Source organism: Aplidium turbinatum, chromosome 3 (genome assembly GCF_918807975.1).
Source record: "Aplidium turbinatum chromosome 3, kaAplTurb1.1, whole genome shotgun sequence".
NCBI classification, from domain to species: Eukaryota; Metazoa; Chordata; class Ascidiacea; order Aplousobranchia; family Polyclinidae; genus Aplidium; species Aplidium turbinatum.
This window is the reverse complement of record NC_137474.1, coordinates 45,287,610-45,305,196: the sequence shown is the minus strand read 5'-3', so window position 1 is coordinate 45,305,196 and position 17,587 is coordinate 45,287,610. Positions and strand designations below refer to the sequence as shown.

Below are 17,587 nucleotides of genomic sequence, written 5' to 3'. Positions count from 1 at the left end.
AACACCAAAATTTCTCCATAATGTTCAGTTTCTATCACTAGTTGCAACGTTTATCTGATGAAAGTAAAAGTGAAATCAAACCCATACAAGTTATTTTATTGGTTAAAAAAGACAACACACTTAAAAAAGTGCAAAAAATACAAGATGCATTGAAATTAAAACACATCTTCAATTCACTTCGGCTGGTTGTTTTTAAAGTTTGTAAAAACTAATGCTGCACAATGGGGTCAATAAAAACAAGCATCCAATATCTAAGTCAAAGGTTCGTAAGCAATCAAAACTCATAATAATAAACAATTTTTGTTTGTCGTATCCAGGCTTACACCCGGTGGTTGAAGATTTCGATTAAGTGGAAGGGAAGGCAAGGAAGCCAATCTTCGTGTCCACCTTCAGGCATGCCTTTAAGTGTCCTGCCTCAGAGACAGCCGCATGCTCTTGAGCGGTGTCAAACCGGCGCCCTTTTGATTGCCGTTCCAGTGTTCTCACCACTCGGCTATGCAGCCGACAATAATAAACAATAAACAATCCTTAAACAATACATAATATACAATAACAATGATACGTACAATACAGAAATACTTCACCAATAAATATACAACTGTCGAAAGACCAAAAAGTATTTTTGTGCTTTGAATGTTTTCCCTAGCCAACCAATCAGTCTCTTTTACACTTTGTTTTGAAGGTTTTGAACCCCCCTTGCTGATGATAACGTTTCTTGTCATCTGCGATTGTTTGTACTATCTTGGCTCACACCTCCTTTTATTCTGACGCCGCATCAGTTGATCTCTTTGTTTGCAGTGCTCATAAACGTCATTGTTACGTCATCACCGTCATCGTTGTTTGCGGCCGCGTGGATTTTCGTTTTTTGAAACTTTTTCTGATCCATTGTTTCATTGATTTTTTTCGAGATAATTTTGCGGGTGAAGAGCGATCCCCTGATGGTGCCTCTTCGGTTTGTGGAATCACAACATCAGTGGAAGTCGAGTTGGCGCTCTATAGACAAAACCGACGTTGAAAATTGTTGTGACGTCACAAATTGGGAGAAAAATCAAGATTTATTTTGCCGACAACTTTGCTTTCCGCAAAGTTTTACCAATTAGCTACAATGTTTAATCAATATAGCCTAACCTGTTGGGTAAAATAAAGTAGGCTAAATTGTTGATTATTATTATTACTGTAGTTAGCCTACTATATATTATTCAGCTTAAGATTATTATATTATTGTAAATTATGAAATAAAGTAAATTTCTTACCATTTGTGCAGCGTTTTGTTCAACTTTAGCCTTGAAAAAGTAAAATTAAGTGAATTAGTTCCAATTGTTAATCAATATAGCCTAACTTGTCGGGTAAAAATAAAGTAGGCTAAATTGTTGATTATTATTATTATTGTAGGCCTACTTACTATAGGGGAAGGTGGGGTAAAGCAGACCAACGGGGTAAAGTGGAACCCCGCCTTTTTTTGCTATTAAAGTTTCACTACTGTGCGGATACCATTAAGTTTAGTGAAGCATGACGAAAAGTAGCTGCACACGCCATTATTCAAGGTTTCATGGTTTAGAAGACGCAAAAAAGCACGGAAGTTACTTTTTGCACCCTCTGATCTATTGAAAGGTATGTATGGCAACTTACATTGTATCTTATGTACATAAGGTAGAAGTTTTTTTGAATGATAAAAATGAGCCTCACTATATCACGTACGCATTACGTAAATTCACTCTTGTTGCTGACTAGCCTAAATTTGGCCAACAGTTAAATTAGTAGTAATGTAGAGGTGGGGTAAAGTGGACCAGTGGTGATCCACTTTACCCCGTCATAAATATTTTTCTTGTTTATGATTTCTTGACCGAATTAGGTGCTGTGTTACTTATAATCTTGTAGCTTATTTTACACAACAGCTGTGTAGGCCTAATTAGCACTCAAGTGGATAGTTGTTCTGATATGGTTGGTTGGTTAATGGTTATTGAATCTTTATCTTCGGACTGACAAAGCCCTGATAGGTTATTCCTGGTAGTTTCGCATACTTGTAGAGGCTCTTGACGCAGGGCCGGTTACCGAGATTAGCTGAGTGAAGGTTCCAATTGCTGAGGTGTTGTTGCCTGAAATTATTCAATCCATTAAGTGCCGCTAAATGGAGAGCAGTCCTGAAATGCGTTGCTCAAGCGCACACCCCGAGAGTCGAACCAGTGCCGCGTAATCTTGAGCCGGGCTCGCAACCACTGAGCTAACGGGGCGGAATATCCCACCAATCATGATGGAGTAGACGAGCTGGTTCTTAACTTAGTTATATTCTTGTTTTTCAGAATGCCTCGTTATCACCAAAGGATATCCTGTGGGCGCATGAAGCCTGCGCTGGTTGCAATGAAGAGGATGACAACTTTATCTGTGAATTCTGTTTTTTAAAAGAAATTTTAAAGTTTGGTCCGTAATGGACTTATGAACTGCAGTTGTGAAGTTTCATAATGTCTTCACTAATGATGCTAGTTGTAAATAATTTGATTGCGTGGAAAAAAATTACGAAATTTGCTCAAAACTTACAACGGTCCAGTTTACCCCACATATGTGGGGTAAAGTGGACTATTGGAGGTAATTTTAAAATTAAAAAAAATTATATAAAAAAGCTGGCAGTCATCAAAAGCGCACTTTAAAAATTGTCGAAATAGGTTAGAGTTAACACTCAAATAAAAAAAGTTAAATTTTTTGGTAAAATCAGTGAACTGTACTGAATTAACCCTTAGGTATTCCACTTTACCCCACCTTCCTCTACAGTATAGGCTATTATCATTGTAGCTTGAGATTATTATATTATTGTAAATGATGAAACAAAGCAAAAATAAAGTAAATTTCTCACCATTTGTGTGACGTTTTGTTCAACTTTTGCCTTGAAAAAGTAAACTTCGCCAGTTAACTGTGACGCAATAGAAGGAATCTGTTTGTAACCTTCGCTCCCGTCTTTGCTGTGGGACTCGAAATGAGCAACGCGACTGTTGACCCGAGTCATTATCTGAAGAAACAAATCGTGTGGAAGTTACATTTACAGTTAATGATGCACACTGCACAGCCATAACACCAACACATTTACCGCAGTGTGTCAGTGTATAACTTAGTCATCCAAATTATCAGACGTTTGAATTCCTTGAATATTAAGATATTATTAAACTATTACTAGTATGTTTATAATAAATTTGTCCTAATTTGTGTTAATTACGAAGTCACAAAGCACAGTCCACCCACCTGCATAAGCTCGAGCGTGTTCGAATACTTTGTGAAGCAATGATGCAATGATTGGACAAACCACGATCCATTCGCTCTGTTGCGCCACGCTATGTGACCTAACAATGATGAACAAATAAAAACATTGAAATACTGATAAGGGACAGAAATTAAAATGGTGCAACTAAATTTTAGATGCCCCAAATGTTCCAAAAACTAAAACTGTCTTCATTTTTAAATCTTGAGTTTAATAACTTTTTTAATATTTTTTTCGAAAACACTTAACTAAACACAATTTTAAAGCATTAACTCCATACAAAGGTGATGAAACCAGATATGATATAACATTTAAGTTCTGAAAGATAAACAGTGTTCAGCCGGCCAAAAAAGAGGCTGTTCGTTGATAGCCTATCTGTAGTGTAGGCTGTAGCTTTAATTGCTCTGAAAATGCGCATCCGCGTGTTACGCGAAGCATCAGAGTTGCTCTATAAATTAATCCAAGCAATAAGCAAGGTCAACCATTTCTTAATTAATTAACTTCTAATACGTCACAGCAAATGATTGACAAATGCCCTCCATAAAAAAGTCAAATAAAGGACATCATAGTGACATCACTATCAAAGTATAGCCTAATATTGGCACAGTGATCCTTTGTGTACTTGCAAACTGTGTGGGCGGAACTTTAGGGAGAACAGAACTGTAATATTTGATTCTGGCAATCGGTACAATTTGATTCAACAATGAAAAGTTGAACTGAGCGGATTTAATTAAGCTCGAGACATTTATTCATTTTGTTACATTGGATGGAAACGAAGAAATTAATATTTGAAAAGAAATCTCAGAAGATAAAGATATGGTTAAAAATCAAATTGTTTTTCTTGTTTTTTTTCTTGCATGGCATCAAGCACTCTTTTGTAGCCTACTGCTGGTTAAGCTGCCTACTGCTAGCATATACTGCACAGTGCACAGTTAAAAATGAATACATTATGTGTTTCTATTGCTTTCCCTCTCTTCAAAATGTGTGTATGAGGTTTTTTTTCGTTTTCAACCGCACTGCAGTATATAACTTTGTAAAATTTAGTTTGTTTGTTATTCGCTCTGAGGATGTGCATTGTCATGGTGCGCGAAACGTCAGTGAAGCAATAAATCAACTTTTTTGCCGTTGCTTTTACTTTCATCAGATGAATGTTGCAACTATAGTGCTAGAAACGATAATTGTCCTAATGAACACCCAAACGTTTCAGTATTCAGGTATTTTTTTATAAAAAAGTAAGATGTTTTTACATTTTAGTAAAGTCATCTTTTTTCAAAAATTTAAATTGTCTATAGTCTTCTAGGAGCATGTCTAGTAAAACCACCCACCAGGTGTCGTGCAACGAGCAATCAGGAAGTCAGCTTGGTTTGGAATCGTTACAGCGACTTCTTTATATATCGGATTGCTGAGCGTCATCAAATTCAGCTTCGAACCAACATCACGATTGTTTCCTCTGCAAGCCTAAAAGCACAGAATTCCTGATTGTAAATTACAAAAAATAATATTCTCAAATTTGTTCCATGTATTAATTTTTTAACTAATAAAAGCATGTTTGCACTAGGCTTTGTTGGAAGGGTTGTTTAAGTGTAATTTTCATTGAAAAAAAAAACGATATGTTAGGCTCCGTTTATTTTATGAAACACGATTTTCCATAAAATATTGGGAAATAAAAGATTATCATTAAAACAAAAATTAAGAAATTTTCAGTAAATAAATTTTGTTTCGTTCAAAATTCAGAAGTCTCTATCCACGCTTTTCGAAACGATTTTTAAAAGTTCGCCAATTGCAGCTGCAGCATTGCTGTGTCCATGTCTGACGCAACTGCTCCAGACGTTTCAATTATTCAACCAAATAAGATAATGTGTGCTTACTTTCATAGACAATTGCTGCAAACAGTGACGCCATAATTAAATACATAACCTACAGTTTGAGCAATTAATTGCAGCCGCAAAGGTTATTTATGGAATTCTAATTATAGCAAGTTACATTTTGCACCACCCCAGTGATTATTTTAATCCAATGACTGTTCTTACTATTTTGTATACAATAGATATAGTAGATACTCTTTAGTGTAGTTGATTCAGCAAGAATCTGCTCAAAACCAACTGCACAAAATTAGGACTTCAAGTCAAAGACAAAGATATTGGAAGTTTGAAAATTGTGGGTTTGGAGCAAAATGGAAAAACCAACCGAAAGGATAAAAAAACATAAGAAGTTACCAACGTATGAAGAAAACGGTTCTGAAAAGTGAAAAGGAATGCCTAGACAAAATCTCTATAACCAAGATCTGTCGTAATAGACTGCAGCCTAATCTAAGAGGAATTTATACAGCATTTATTTGTAAATTTTAATTAATGAATAATAAAGAGGAAATTGATGACCACTACTTGGGTTTAATTTCAAATGGAGTTCCATCAACTTGATCAAGGGTAAGTCCACCCCTCAGATACTGTGCAATGACGTATGGAATTAACTTTATGCAAAAAGACATTAGCACAATAACATATGATGATGATTGGGTCCGAAAGAAAACAAAAAGTTTTACGACAAAATTTGATTTAAAACAAAACTAATGTTTATTTCGAACAGTCTCAAAGACTTCTCAATGATGATTATTACACGTGACAATGGAACTACTGTGCTGACATTTTTATGCACTGTGACGTCACTAACATTTTAGATATGTATAATGCGCGCCAGGATTATTAACCTACAGTATAAACAAAAAGGCTACCTGAATGAAAAACAATTTAGGCTTCCCGGCCAAATCGGGACAGTGGTCGGCCTGAAACAATTTCGTACATTCACTCAGGTTGAAGTGGGCATCTCTTGCGTACAGCTCATCATTCTCACCACCATGAGTGAGAATAGCGCACCCAAAGCCATCATAAGTGTGGTGGCTGGCTTTGCTCACTGACAATACAAATGATAGGAATTTGTTGCCTTAATTATTTGTATGCAATTTTGCTTTAGAGGTTGTCGAAAAATTGTAAAATATTTTTGATTGGAATTGAATAATTTAAAAAAATGTTTAATCAAAGAAACGGCGTCTAAGTAACAGAAAAAATTATAAACAGTTTATAAAAGATGAATTCTTTAACTCACATTACGTCATAACAAAACATGAACCACCTTATATGTGTTTGGCGAGATATTTGTTGCAAGCGGGAAAAGACAAAAATATCACTGAATTATGGTAGTACAACGACATCTAAGCAGAGGTGTAACGCTCAACAAAAATAAATCTTGATCAGCAACAACGCTGTGCTGCCAATTACGTCACTCTGTGAACATACATGCATCTCAACAGTACAAAAATAACAAGCAAGTTTAACAAGCTAGGTAAGTTGTAAAAGTCCAAAATTTTAATTCCAAATTTTATAGTACACGTGGATCTATTAATTTAGTGCGATATTTCTTGCTTTTTTAACTCGTAAAACTTTGATTCTTGATTTATTCTGTTGTAATCCACCTTAGAATTTGTTTACATCCACAGCCTACCTAGTTTCATCCATTGAAGAATCTTATCCTTAGTGAAGTTGTGGAAGGTTCGTACGTACTTGAACCCCATGTGGGTGGCCACATGATACATATTCTGGGCGTCGGTTCGAGTCCCGGCGCGGGCAGCTAAGTTGAGATGAGGATCGAATGTCTGGAAACAAAAATTTGTTAATTGGAAGTTCTCATTAAACTCAATTAACCCAATAACTTCAGTTCATAATGAAACTCTCTTATTATCAAAACTAATCAAAGGCAAACGAAATTAAGGAAGATCAACAGAAACATTCATGCAAAAAGGTTCGATCTCTTATAAAGCACAGTCTCGACAAACTGCTGCAGCTGGCTGAAAATCGCCATTTATGGAGATTTTTTACTGACGCTACTTTGCACCCAACTGGTGTAAAATATATTATTATTATTATGATTGTTAAGTTCTCATTTAATGGAGTGGTCTCTCGAAGTCACCATATTTTCCACGCCTGTAGACCTCAAAAACCATAAAAAAGTTTAAGGTGGAATTCTCACAAAACAAAATCCTTTCCTGCATTGTATTGAAGCACACCAGGCTTCCAATTTTATTAAAAATCATGCAGCAGATTAGGCTACCCTTTGTGGGAATAATTTACAAGCTTTCAATTAGAGCAATGATTGTGTTAGTGTAAAATTCGAATTTTGCGCACACCATCACTTTTTGTGTGGTTATACGATGTCAGATATTGCATTTAATTCACGTCGTTACAACGTTGTATGAATGTTTAGCAATCTAATGATGTTATGCAGTTGAAAAGTATGACATTTTCATCACCTCCTGGCTGAAGATAAGGAAGCATCCTCTTTCTGGATGGCTCATGTGATATTCGTAATTCTCATCGTGAGGAGGTATTCTTGATGGAACAGAATCCGTAACATCCACTCTGCATTCATGGAATGTTTTATTGATTGAGAATGTTTTATTGAGTGAGAATTATCATAACAATTCATTTTTGTATAAACTATGAATAAAAAAGGCGGCTTGCGCGTTATACTTCGCTTCAGCTTGACAAGAAAACAGAAAAACGTCTTTTCCAATTACAAATAGCCTAGTTTTATTTTTATTTTTGACGATGCATTGCTTTTCGAGCTTAAAACATCAACAGTTTTGTGAAGTTATTGAATCAATTTTTTCTGTAATTTGAAAAAACAATAACTAAAAATAGCACTTCTTAAAACAAGCTTGTTTGTCATGTGGTACCATATCTTTTGTGTGCTTACTCCTACTTTGTTTGAAGTGCCATAAAATGTTATAAAAAGGCGTTAAACTAATAACAGTTTATGAGTTCAAAAGCAGTCTGTGTCGGATGTCTACGACTTTGACTCTACATGTAAGCGAACACATACATCAAATGCAGTTACTAGTCTCTATAAACACCTTTAAAGACTGTTTCATCTTTGGTGAGGACCATCAGAAAGTTCTTATCCCAATAGAATCTACTGAGTGAAACATCTTGCGAAGGATTTTAGAGACTAGTAACTGCATTTGATGTAGGTTGCTCTTATTGGCTTTTTTTGCTGGGCATTGAGCATTTTTTACGCTTAACAGTATTTATTGTGTGAGCAAACCTATGTACTCAACTCTCATCTTACTGTCGTTGGCAAGCTTTACCCAGCAAGATAATTTGTAGTTATTTCCCTGTTACACACAACGAGTATACATGAAAATGTTTTGCTGGTTGCGCTTAGGTTGTGTTTGTGACGTCGTGTTTGTGACGTAGTGTTTGTGACGTCGTGTTTGTGACGCAAATGAAAGCAAAACAGGACGGTTGCACATTTAGCTTGTAAACCCCTGCCTGCTAGTTTGCTTGTTATCTTGCATCTCTTTTAGATGAACGAAGAAGTTCTTGATGGTTGTGCTTGGATAGGAGGTTGGGCTTTAAACATCAATGCTACCTCGTTGAAAATCTATGTGCTATAGAATATGATGCTGCCACAATTTACAGAGCTTGAAACGTAATTTTAACCACTTTCTTACCCGTAGCTACCAGTTGCGTCTCCTGTGGTCTTATTATTGTTGAATTCATCGGCAGTTGAAAAAATGTCTTCTGGGGTCAGCTCGTAGTCTTTTTTTTCGGTTCTTGATGCAAAAAGCATTGATTACTACGATGTTGCATAATGACATGCAGTTGATAGAATATATCAATGAAAGCAAAAAATCAAATTACCTCTGACTCCTATACTTGAACGAACATCAAAAGAATTTCATGTCATTTTGCAACAAAAAATCGCTCAAATTAAACCTATAAACAACTCCAGATCCACAGCGCAAGTATAGCCGTTATTACGATTAAGAGAAGATTCTGGCTTTCACCCTGAATTAAGGTTTTAGAGGACCTAATCTCCACAGAGACCAAAGAACATGATCCTGCTTAGGTGACTGGGAAATTGCGCAATCCTCGATTTTCTTGGTTTGTTGATGCGTAATTGCATGTTGCAAATAATAGTAATCAAAAACCAGATTTTGTACCAGAACACAAACAAGCCAAATGGATACAAGATACATTACCATTAAAAAGTGGTGGGCGTGATTTTAATCACATATACATAGCACGAGCGATTTTATTGCTCTGCTTTTAGCTTTAAATGATGTAACAGTGCCCAATCTACGAATTAAAACACACCGCTGGTGACGTCATAAAAGCAATTGTGACAAACAATGAGACTCGCTCTTGAGGACTTTTGAAAAATCGATAGTCGAGCTGTGTAGCCTGTTTAAAAGGATTGAATAAATGTAGGTTTACGTTGAATTCATGCAAAAATGTGAACTTGGCTACTTGTTTTTATGCCTGATTGGTACAAGAAAAATATTTATGAGTGAATTAGTAAGACACATGAAAATTACTAGGAAAGCAAAAATTTTGCAAAGTTGGGTGAAGTCAGTTTAAAAATTTATTCATCCAATGGAATGATACGATAACATGTGGTTGTGCCAGTGCGTGTGAATTGCCCCAGGTCACACATCAATTGTTGTCAACAAATGCGATTGTTTAGCAACAGTGAGTTCATGACTACGTCAACAGTTCAATAGTAGTAATCAATAAAATAATGATAGCCATATTTGTTTGAAGGTTTAAAACTGGAGAAATGTTTCATTAAACTAAAATTGATTTGAAAATAAGTTTTTCTTCATTGCAAATGACAGCATTCAGCTCTTGATTAAGGCAAAACTGACAAGTTTCAACCTATAGGCCTTCCCCATGTGGCAAACTGCACAACAGTGTAGGCTACTTATTCAAGTAAAAAACTAACAGAGGTGCAGCCTATAGAGACAAATGATAAAGCAAACAATGAAATCTTTTTTGAGATATTATGAAGTGTGAAAGCTAACATTTGACCATACCGCCCCCATTCTAAATATATCAACTAATATTATTAAAAATTCGCATATAGCAAGCATTGGTATACCTCACGCAATCTGGCAGTAGCTAAAAAAGTATAGCCTACTTCGCTTTCCAGACATGTTGTGACCAACTGCCTTAATGAGGAAACTCTTCAAGTGATTAAATTCAATATTTTTGAACATATTTCAGAGTAAAGTATAAAATTTAATACAATGGTTGATGCATTTTTAGGAGATTTTTTAAACTTACATTTCCTTTGTATACATCAAAACTTCCCCTGCCGGTGTGGATTTGTCCATGTTGGAATCGAGCAAAGGACCTGATATAAAATAAAATATCTGTAAAACAGCAAAGTGGAGTATCACGTGACACATGGCCACCTGGAGATGCGCCTAATTTGTCACATTTTACAGATTTTAATTACAGCTACTGTTAGTGTTTGACTGATACTTTGTGAGATTTTTTTACTTTTTGCTGTCTCCTAATGGTATAAAAGCTTTTTGTTGCCTTGGGGAAGCAGTAGAAAATGAGAAAAGTAAGTTGAAAAATGCTGAATCAGACTGTTATTGAAAAATTAACAGTCTGACTAAAATCTTCGAAATCAAATTTTATTTGTTTTTCAACATCAGAGAATGTTAAAACCTATTGTGTCATCTGGGGAAAACAGTAAAGAAAGCGTAAAAATATAATTTTTAGAAAAATTTATTTAAACATTCGCCCAAAGTTGGCAAAATCTGGCAATTTCTGCAAAATGTGACAAATCAGGCCGTTTCTTCAGGTAGCCATGCGTGACAAAATTAGCCATCATCACTCAATTCAATTATTTCAAGATAATGCTCAATTTGAATCAATTTTGTTTGAATAAGCTAAATATGACGACAGTCACGTCGATTCTGACGTAATAAGTCACATTGAGAGATCGCATTGTTGTGCATTTGGAATCATAGTAACGAATGCAAACGAGCGATACTAAAAACAATTTAATCCAATTATTGGCATGACTTGACAGCATTGGGTGGGATTCGAACCCATGATTTCTACTCACCAGCCAACTCTTTGCTTTCACACAATCCACTATCTGTGCTGTGCTCCATAATTTTACCAATTTTTTTTAGATTAAGAAGATCAAAGTAAGCAATGCAAAATATCAATAGACTTTTTAAACGTACCTAGAAATAATACTGTAGTTTTTAGTAAATTGCTAACCCTAAGCATTTCTACATTAACAATACAAAGCAAAATCGATTCGGTGTCTATACATGGAAAAGAAGATACGGATTTGCTGCATTTCCTTAATTTGCATTTTCCTTAACTGCATTCCTTTAACCGGCTCGGTGACTTAGTGGTTAGTGCGCCCGCCTCTGAATCGGTAGGCATGGATTCGATACCTTGTCGGGTCATACCAAAGACGTTTTAAAAATGGTACTGAATCTAATTTCTGCTTGGCACTGAGTAATGGAGTGGATTCGGGTAATAATGTACTCAGTTGCGCCTCTATACGGCTGCATTGACACTGTCTGCTTTGTAAAGCGCTGAGGAGCAACGCATTCTGCGATGGATACAGCGCTATATAAAAAACTAACATTATTATTATTATTATTATTTACAAATCAAACATGACGATATTTCCTCAGCTGTTCTAAATCTATGGCTGTACAAAGCAATTATGGAAAGCTATAAAATTTGCTACAAACATCCAAGACATTACTTTAATCCAATTCGATTGATTGTAGTTCAGCGCAAATTTTTCTTTGAACAATCGCAAACAGATGTTGATTTTAATCTAAGACTTTTTGGTCCGTTTGGACTGTTTTTTCTCATTTTGACTCAATGACTGAAGACGTTGAATAAATGTTGAAAAAACAAATGTTGAAAAAACGTTCAAAAAGTTTTAGATTTTAATCAAAATCTGTCTTCGATAGTTGAAAAAAAATTCAACGAAATTCATTCAAAAAACGTTTAACAGCGTTATTCAACGTCTCAACAGCAGGTTGCATCAAACTGAATGGGTTACTTGTTCAGGTTCAGACACTATTTAAACTGGAATTTTTTTTCCAAAATGTCCTTCAACGCTCAAAGCAATGTTGACCGAAGTTCGCTCAGGTAGCAGTGCACTGCATAGACTTTAGCAAACATACAAAACAACCGACCATGACTTAATGTTAAGCTACAAGTAACCTGCATATTAATTCAATGTCGCCGAACAAGTCGTTGAAGTGCAGATGAAAACGACTTTTTAGATTTGTTTCAATTTACACGCATCGGATTTTGTTAATAACATCCAGAAGGCCACCACATGAAACTATAAACAAAGTGATGACACAAGACAACGACTTGGACATGCAGCCTACTCTTCTGCAGTCTGTGGTTTGCGCAAATTTTAGTCACGCAACTTTGTCGACTTGTTTCACGTTTTTAAAAAAGATACTTAGATCTTAAATGAACCATTCTGACATCACAGTGCTTCTGTTCAAGCATTTGTCATCGTGAGTTTTTGTTTCCTTCAATTTCAAGTTTTCGTTTCCCTCATTTCGGCTGTTTGTTCCATTCATTCCTCAAGCTAGTAATTTAAAACTGCAATTTTCGTTCTTGCAGTCAAACTGACGCCCGGTAGTTAAAATTTTAGATTAAGTAATCAGGAAGGCAAGGAAGCCAACCTTCGTTTCCACTTTCAGGCATGGCAATAAATGTCAAAAGCACAGGCGCACGCTCTTGAGCGGTATCGAACCGGCGCTCTTTCGATCGTCGCACCACGGATCTTAATAATAGGCTGTGTATCTGACTGAATACCGCAAGGAGGCGGGCTAATTGATGCAGCCAAATCATCAATTCCAATGCTGCACTTGCACAAGTAAACTTTGAAATCCTCCATAAATGTATCACAAGAGTTACATTCTTACTATTTATTTCGCTCGATGCTTTCTAATGTCGTAATTTCTGCTCTCATTAACTTTGCAATTTGAAAACTGGACTTTGGGAACTTCGTGGGACTTTGTTTAAGGAACTTCGTGGGACTTTGTTTTTAGGGAACTTGTTTTCAAGTTCCCTTGAAAAAAAAATCATGGGATCATTTTAAGCAAATAAATTGGTTTTTACTGAAAAACTGCGATACCTCAATACAAACAACGCCATAAAAATTCGCGTTTAAGGAAGCAAGTCAGGTGCCTAGCATCTACGTGTTTCGCGCTTGAATGAAAATGAAAGATTTCTCAAGTAGGTTGGAACTGAACGTGGTAATCAAGTTCGCCTCTTGAAATTTCAAACACAAAGAAAAGGTTACAATTTGTACGAGCTTGTTTGCTACTGCATGCTTCCATAGACCTGTGTTTGATTCCAGGTCAAATCAAACTAAAACTTTTTAAAATTTGCTTTCGATTGCGTTATTTTTTTGTACCGTTGTCCTTTGAATCTTTGAAGCCTGCAGTTTAACATTCTTATCCCCGAGCTAGTCTGCGTGGTTTTCATGCAGCTTTGCAGCATATCGATAATTTGAAGTTTTTACTTTCTAGTTGAATTTGATTTATCACAACATCATTTTTCGTCACTTTTACATCTATTTAACAGAGAATAAACATTAATAAAGTAAAAGCGCCAATGTTTCAGTGGTAGTGTGCAGAAAGAGTTTTATTTAAGCGAACCAAAATCAGGACCAAAGATTTTGTATCAAAATAAAAACTCAAATGCTCTTCATTGAAACGCCTCTTTGCAAACAATTAAGTAATTTCGCTTTCCATCATTGTTCTATCTAACGTTTGGCTTGGAATAAACCAGGGGTCACCACACTACAAATCGAGGATCAGGGGCCGTTGAGTGGATATTTTGGCTGGAACCAGTGTAATCCTTGGGCACCAAAGCATAACATTTGTAGGAAAAGCGCAGTGTATCCAAAGAATATGCTGCGGTTTCTTCATGTTTTCCGATCCCTTGAAAAAGTTCCGGGCCCCTAAAATTATCCCGGCCCGGGTCCAAAAAAAATCCCCCGAACCTTCCTGTCAACGCTACTGTCGAGGTCCAAATTAAGCCTGTGACGACAGGTGATCTTACCCAATGGGAAACGACTTACGTCTGCATGATAGAATGGATGACGCAAAAACCTTGTGAAACGTATTTCGTGAATTTTTTTAAATTGGCAAGTCATGGGTCAGAAAGCTAAAAAAATCCCTGGTTAAATTTCTAATCAAGAATATCCAGCCAATTAATTATTAATCGAGCCTATCTCCAATCGAGCTTATCTCCACTTCAGTTGCAACGCAACCCAAACTTAGGTGGTCAAAGTTTTGTTGATTCTAGGTAACTAATTGCCGAGCGTTGGTTCTGACCTGCAAGTGCACTACCAGCAGGTTACGGCAATCGTTCAGTTATCCGTCACGTTATGAAACCAGTTTGACGACCCCTGGGTTACACCAGATTGAAACTCAAATGGGAGAAAAAAAACTGTAAATTTATTGAGCTTAGTTCTTTGTGTAAATTTACGCTTTGCAGGGCAACACTGCACATCTATTAACAAGCGATGCAAATGTGGTGTGAGATGGAAAAGTAGGCCTGCAGCCTATAGTTTATGAGTGGGCAATTTTGATTCTAAAATTATTCTCATTTCATTTGCTGTGACCCTAGGCCTAGACGAAGAAACTTTTAACAAACATCACAAGTGGAAAGTGAGAATGAGGAAATGCACTCGTAACATTGCACGTTTTTTTTGTCTCTTTTCACATTTATTGGACACTTTCTGGGTAGGACCAACGTAATGGTTTAAAGCGTTCTTGACTTATGTTCTATGACATCATGATGTCATACAGAAAGTCATATGTCTAGGTGTCATGTGATATTTGGAAAGCCAAACTGCGTGGGCTTGCCTACAACTCGCCAAGCGTGCAAATTGCAAACATCGAGGGGAAGCCCCATGAGAAATTGAAGGTGGCGACCGGACGATATCAGGTAATTTTTTCTTCAAACAACTTCATACTAAAAATATCACACATTTGCTTGTTTGTACAATAGCAGCTCCAACTGACAAATACGCCATCAGACCATCAAGTCTGTCGGTCCGTTTTCAAAACAGAAAAAATTAATAGGTTGGCCATTAAATTTGTTAAGGAGGATGAAACCGGTGAATTATATACAATAAACAGTGTTGATGTAGCTCACAGACAAAACTAAAATAAACAAAAACATAAGTAAACTGAAGCAGAACCGCCGGCTAGTAATAATTTAATCGTGCTTGCTCTAAGATAACATATTTATTTAGTACACTGCGAAATGCTGATCCAACACGGCATAGAACAAGCATCAGTGAAGACACATCTCGTCATAGAGCCAGCTGCTCCATTTATTTTAACATGCCGTTAAGTATCTTGCTAAGACACTCGTGTGCTCTGGAGCGGTGTCGAACCCACGTTACGCGAACGTTCCATCCTCTGTTTGACCAAAAGCAGCATCCGCAATAAAAATGTGACATTTGTCCGAACTTTTGAATTTTGAAATCCAGAAAATAATATTTTGCTCATCATTATCATGTTTCTTCCTCGTATTGAGGGTTGGATACAATGCGCCATTGTTCACGACCATGAGCTTCTCCTACTGCACTTTTATAATTTCGTTTTGTCAATTTAGTGATGTTTGTTGCCCAAATTATTCTTGGTCTGCCTTAATTTCTTTTACCGTTTATCTTCCCTTCTATTAATGATCTTTGTAAAGAGTTTTGCCTTATTGTGTGTCCGAAATACTTCAATTTTCTTCTTTCGACTATTTGTAAGCGAATTTTTATTTATTATGTTAATATTCTGTTGTGCACATAGAAACAAAATAAATTGTGACAGATCTCTAGAGATTTGAAATTGCTTGACATAGTTGTTAGGTTATATATTTATAAAACAATTTTCATTACTTCGTAATGATTTAATGTTTAATTCTGTTGATGTTAATTTAGGCTTTAATGTTTTTTTCATAAGTTTGAGCCAATAAAACATTTGTTACTTTTGCGTTTTAAATTGCGACGTATTTTAGGTACAAGGAACAGAAATATGAAATTTTGTGACATGCTCCTCGAACGTCCAAGTCAAGTGCCAACATCTAGTCCAAAATTGGTATGGTAAAAATAGCACAACAGTAGCCCAAAATATAGACAAAAACAATACTTATGCAGAACTATTCATACTATCATTTTGTACCGTGATTTTGAATGTTATCAAGCGCAGAAGGTAGGCCTCCAATCGTTGTCATTAGTGGTCGCAAGCAGCGCCACTGTCGCAAGGCATTAGAAACTCGCCATCCCGCTACAACAACTATTTTACTGGATGAAATGACTTCATTTCAAAGCTCCAGTTCACCCTCCGCCCTACACTCTCAAGCAAAAAAGAAGAAATGGCGAAAAACGTTTCAATCGTGATAGGAGCTCAACTGACTATTCCTGAAACCAAATTAGATATCATACGAAGAACTACCGATAAAACAATAACAATTTTTTTTACCTTTCTTCTAAACTCTAGGAACATGATGCAAAAAGCCATAATAGTTAAAGGTAATTTTTCTATTTTAAAGTTTTCATCTTTTTACCACTTTCAGTTATTGATTGATCAATGGAAACACTTCTCTCACTTCTCAAAGGTATTTACTAAAGAGCTGTGACCAACTCTCAAGAACCACCGCCCTGTAAAAATGCATATGCCATATTAATATTCGTGGCCATGATCTTGTATCATTATTACACCACTGCTCTTGCACAACCAGCTTGACCTATTTCGCTCAGCTTTCAATTATAAGCAAACACTTGGTGTTTGATGTGGAGGCGTTTCGATTGCTCGAGATAAACTCTTGCCTAAGAATTGAACACGATTGGTTTGGTGAAACAAACGAATACAGGGGCGTTGCTCTTTGATTAACACCAGCAGCAGAATCTCTCTAAAAAAATGACGTAACATTTGATAAGCTGCTTCTTTCCTCGTTCAAGCCAAGGTAACGCGCGTCTTCGAGCGAAATGAAGTTACTGCCTATTGATCTAAAGCTATGACGTCATAATTTGCTGCGGTGGAGTTACAATGCCCATATAACGTTTAATGCAATTTGGGTAGAGAGGTAAGTGTTTTAAGCCATAAACAGACATATACCAGCAACTACACTACAGTACATTTAACATTATAAAAACAAAAAACAATAAGCGAACGTTTTCGGCTAGTCATACAGCCCTATTCAAGCTGATAAAAGAAATATTTAAATAAATACTATAGAATCATGGTAAGACACTCAATAACATGCTGAAAAGTAAACGCACAAGTGGACTTGGTATGAATCCGGGTACAAAAAGTGATTGCAAAACTAAGGTCTTTTCTGTTGCTAGCTACTTTGTCTCTAAATTAGATGTTAATAGATGTTTTAGCTCAAATCAGCTAAGATCAAACGTAGCTTTGATGGCGAAGTAAGCGAAGACGAAGCATTTTCAGGAAAGCACGTCACCGCGTGATTACTCATTGTG

General features: G+C 36.2%; 1 protein-coding gene across 2 annotated transcripts; it reads right to left on the bottom strand.

Moving 5' to 3' along the window:
- Window positions 1-75: 75 nt before the first annotated feature.
- Window positions 76-11,283, bottom strand: LOC145767254 (caspase-3-like). Of its 2 annotated transcripts, XM_082579044.1 has the most exons (11): window positions 11,165-11,283; window positions 10,369-10,438; window positions 8,754-8,855; window positions 7,551-7,659; window positions 6,746-6,896; window positions 5,979-6,157; window positions 4,573-4,705; window positions 3,232-3,329; window positions 2,849-3,001; window positions 1,254-1,283; window positions 76-993 (listed from the first exon to the last, which is right to left on the bottom strand). In XM_082579044.1, the coding sequence occupies exons 1-11, from the start codon at window positions 11,211-11,213 to the stop codon at window positions 817-819; spliced, it is 1,251 nt and encodes a 416-aa protein (XP_082435170.1). In that variant the 5' UTR covers window positions 11,214-11,283; the 3' UTR covers window positions 76-816. The 2 variants fall into 2 exon arrangements, with proteins under 2 accessions (XP_082435170.1, XP_082435171.1); XM_082579045.1 differs by lacking the exon at window positions 1,254-1,283.
- Window positions 11,284-17,587: the final 6,304 nt, after the last annotated feature.

Bases quoted from the DNA above. Each gene is read 5' to 3' on its own strand.
- LOC145767254 (XM_082579044.1), bottom strand. From the start codon at position 11,213: ATGGAGCACAGCACAGATAGTGGATTGTGTGAAAGCAAAGAGTTGGCT. The intron at 6,158-6,745 runs GTAGGCTGTGGA...TTGTATTGTCAG, and splicing joins TCTTCAATGGATGAAACTAG to TGAGCAAAGCCAGCCACCAC. The intron at 3,002-3,231 runs GTGGGTGGACTG...TTGTTTCTTCAG, and splicing joins ACACGCTCGAGCTTATGCAG to ATAATGACTCGGGTCAACAG.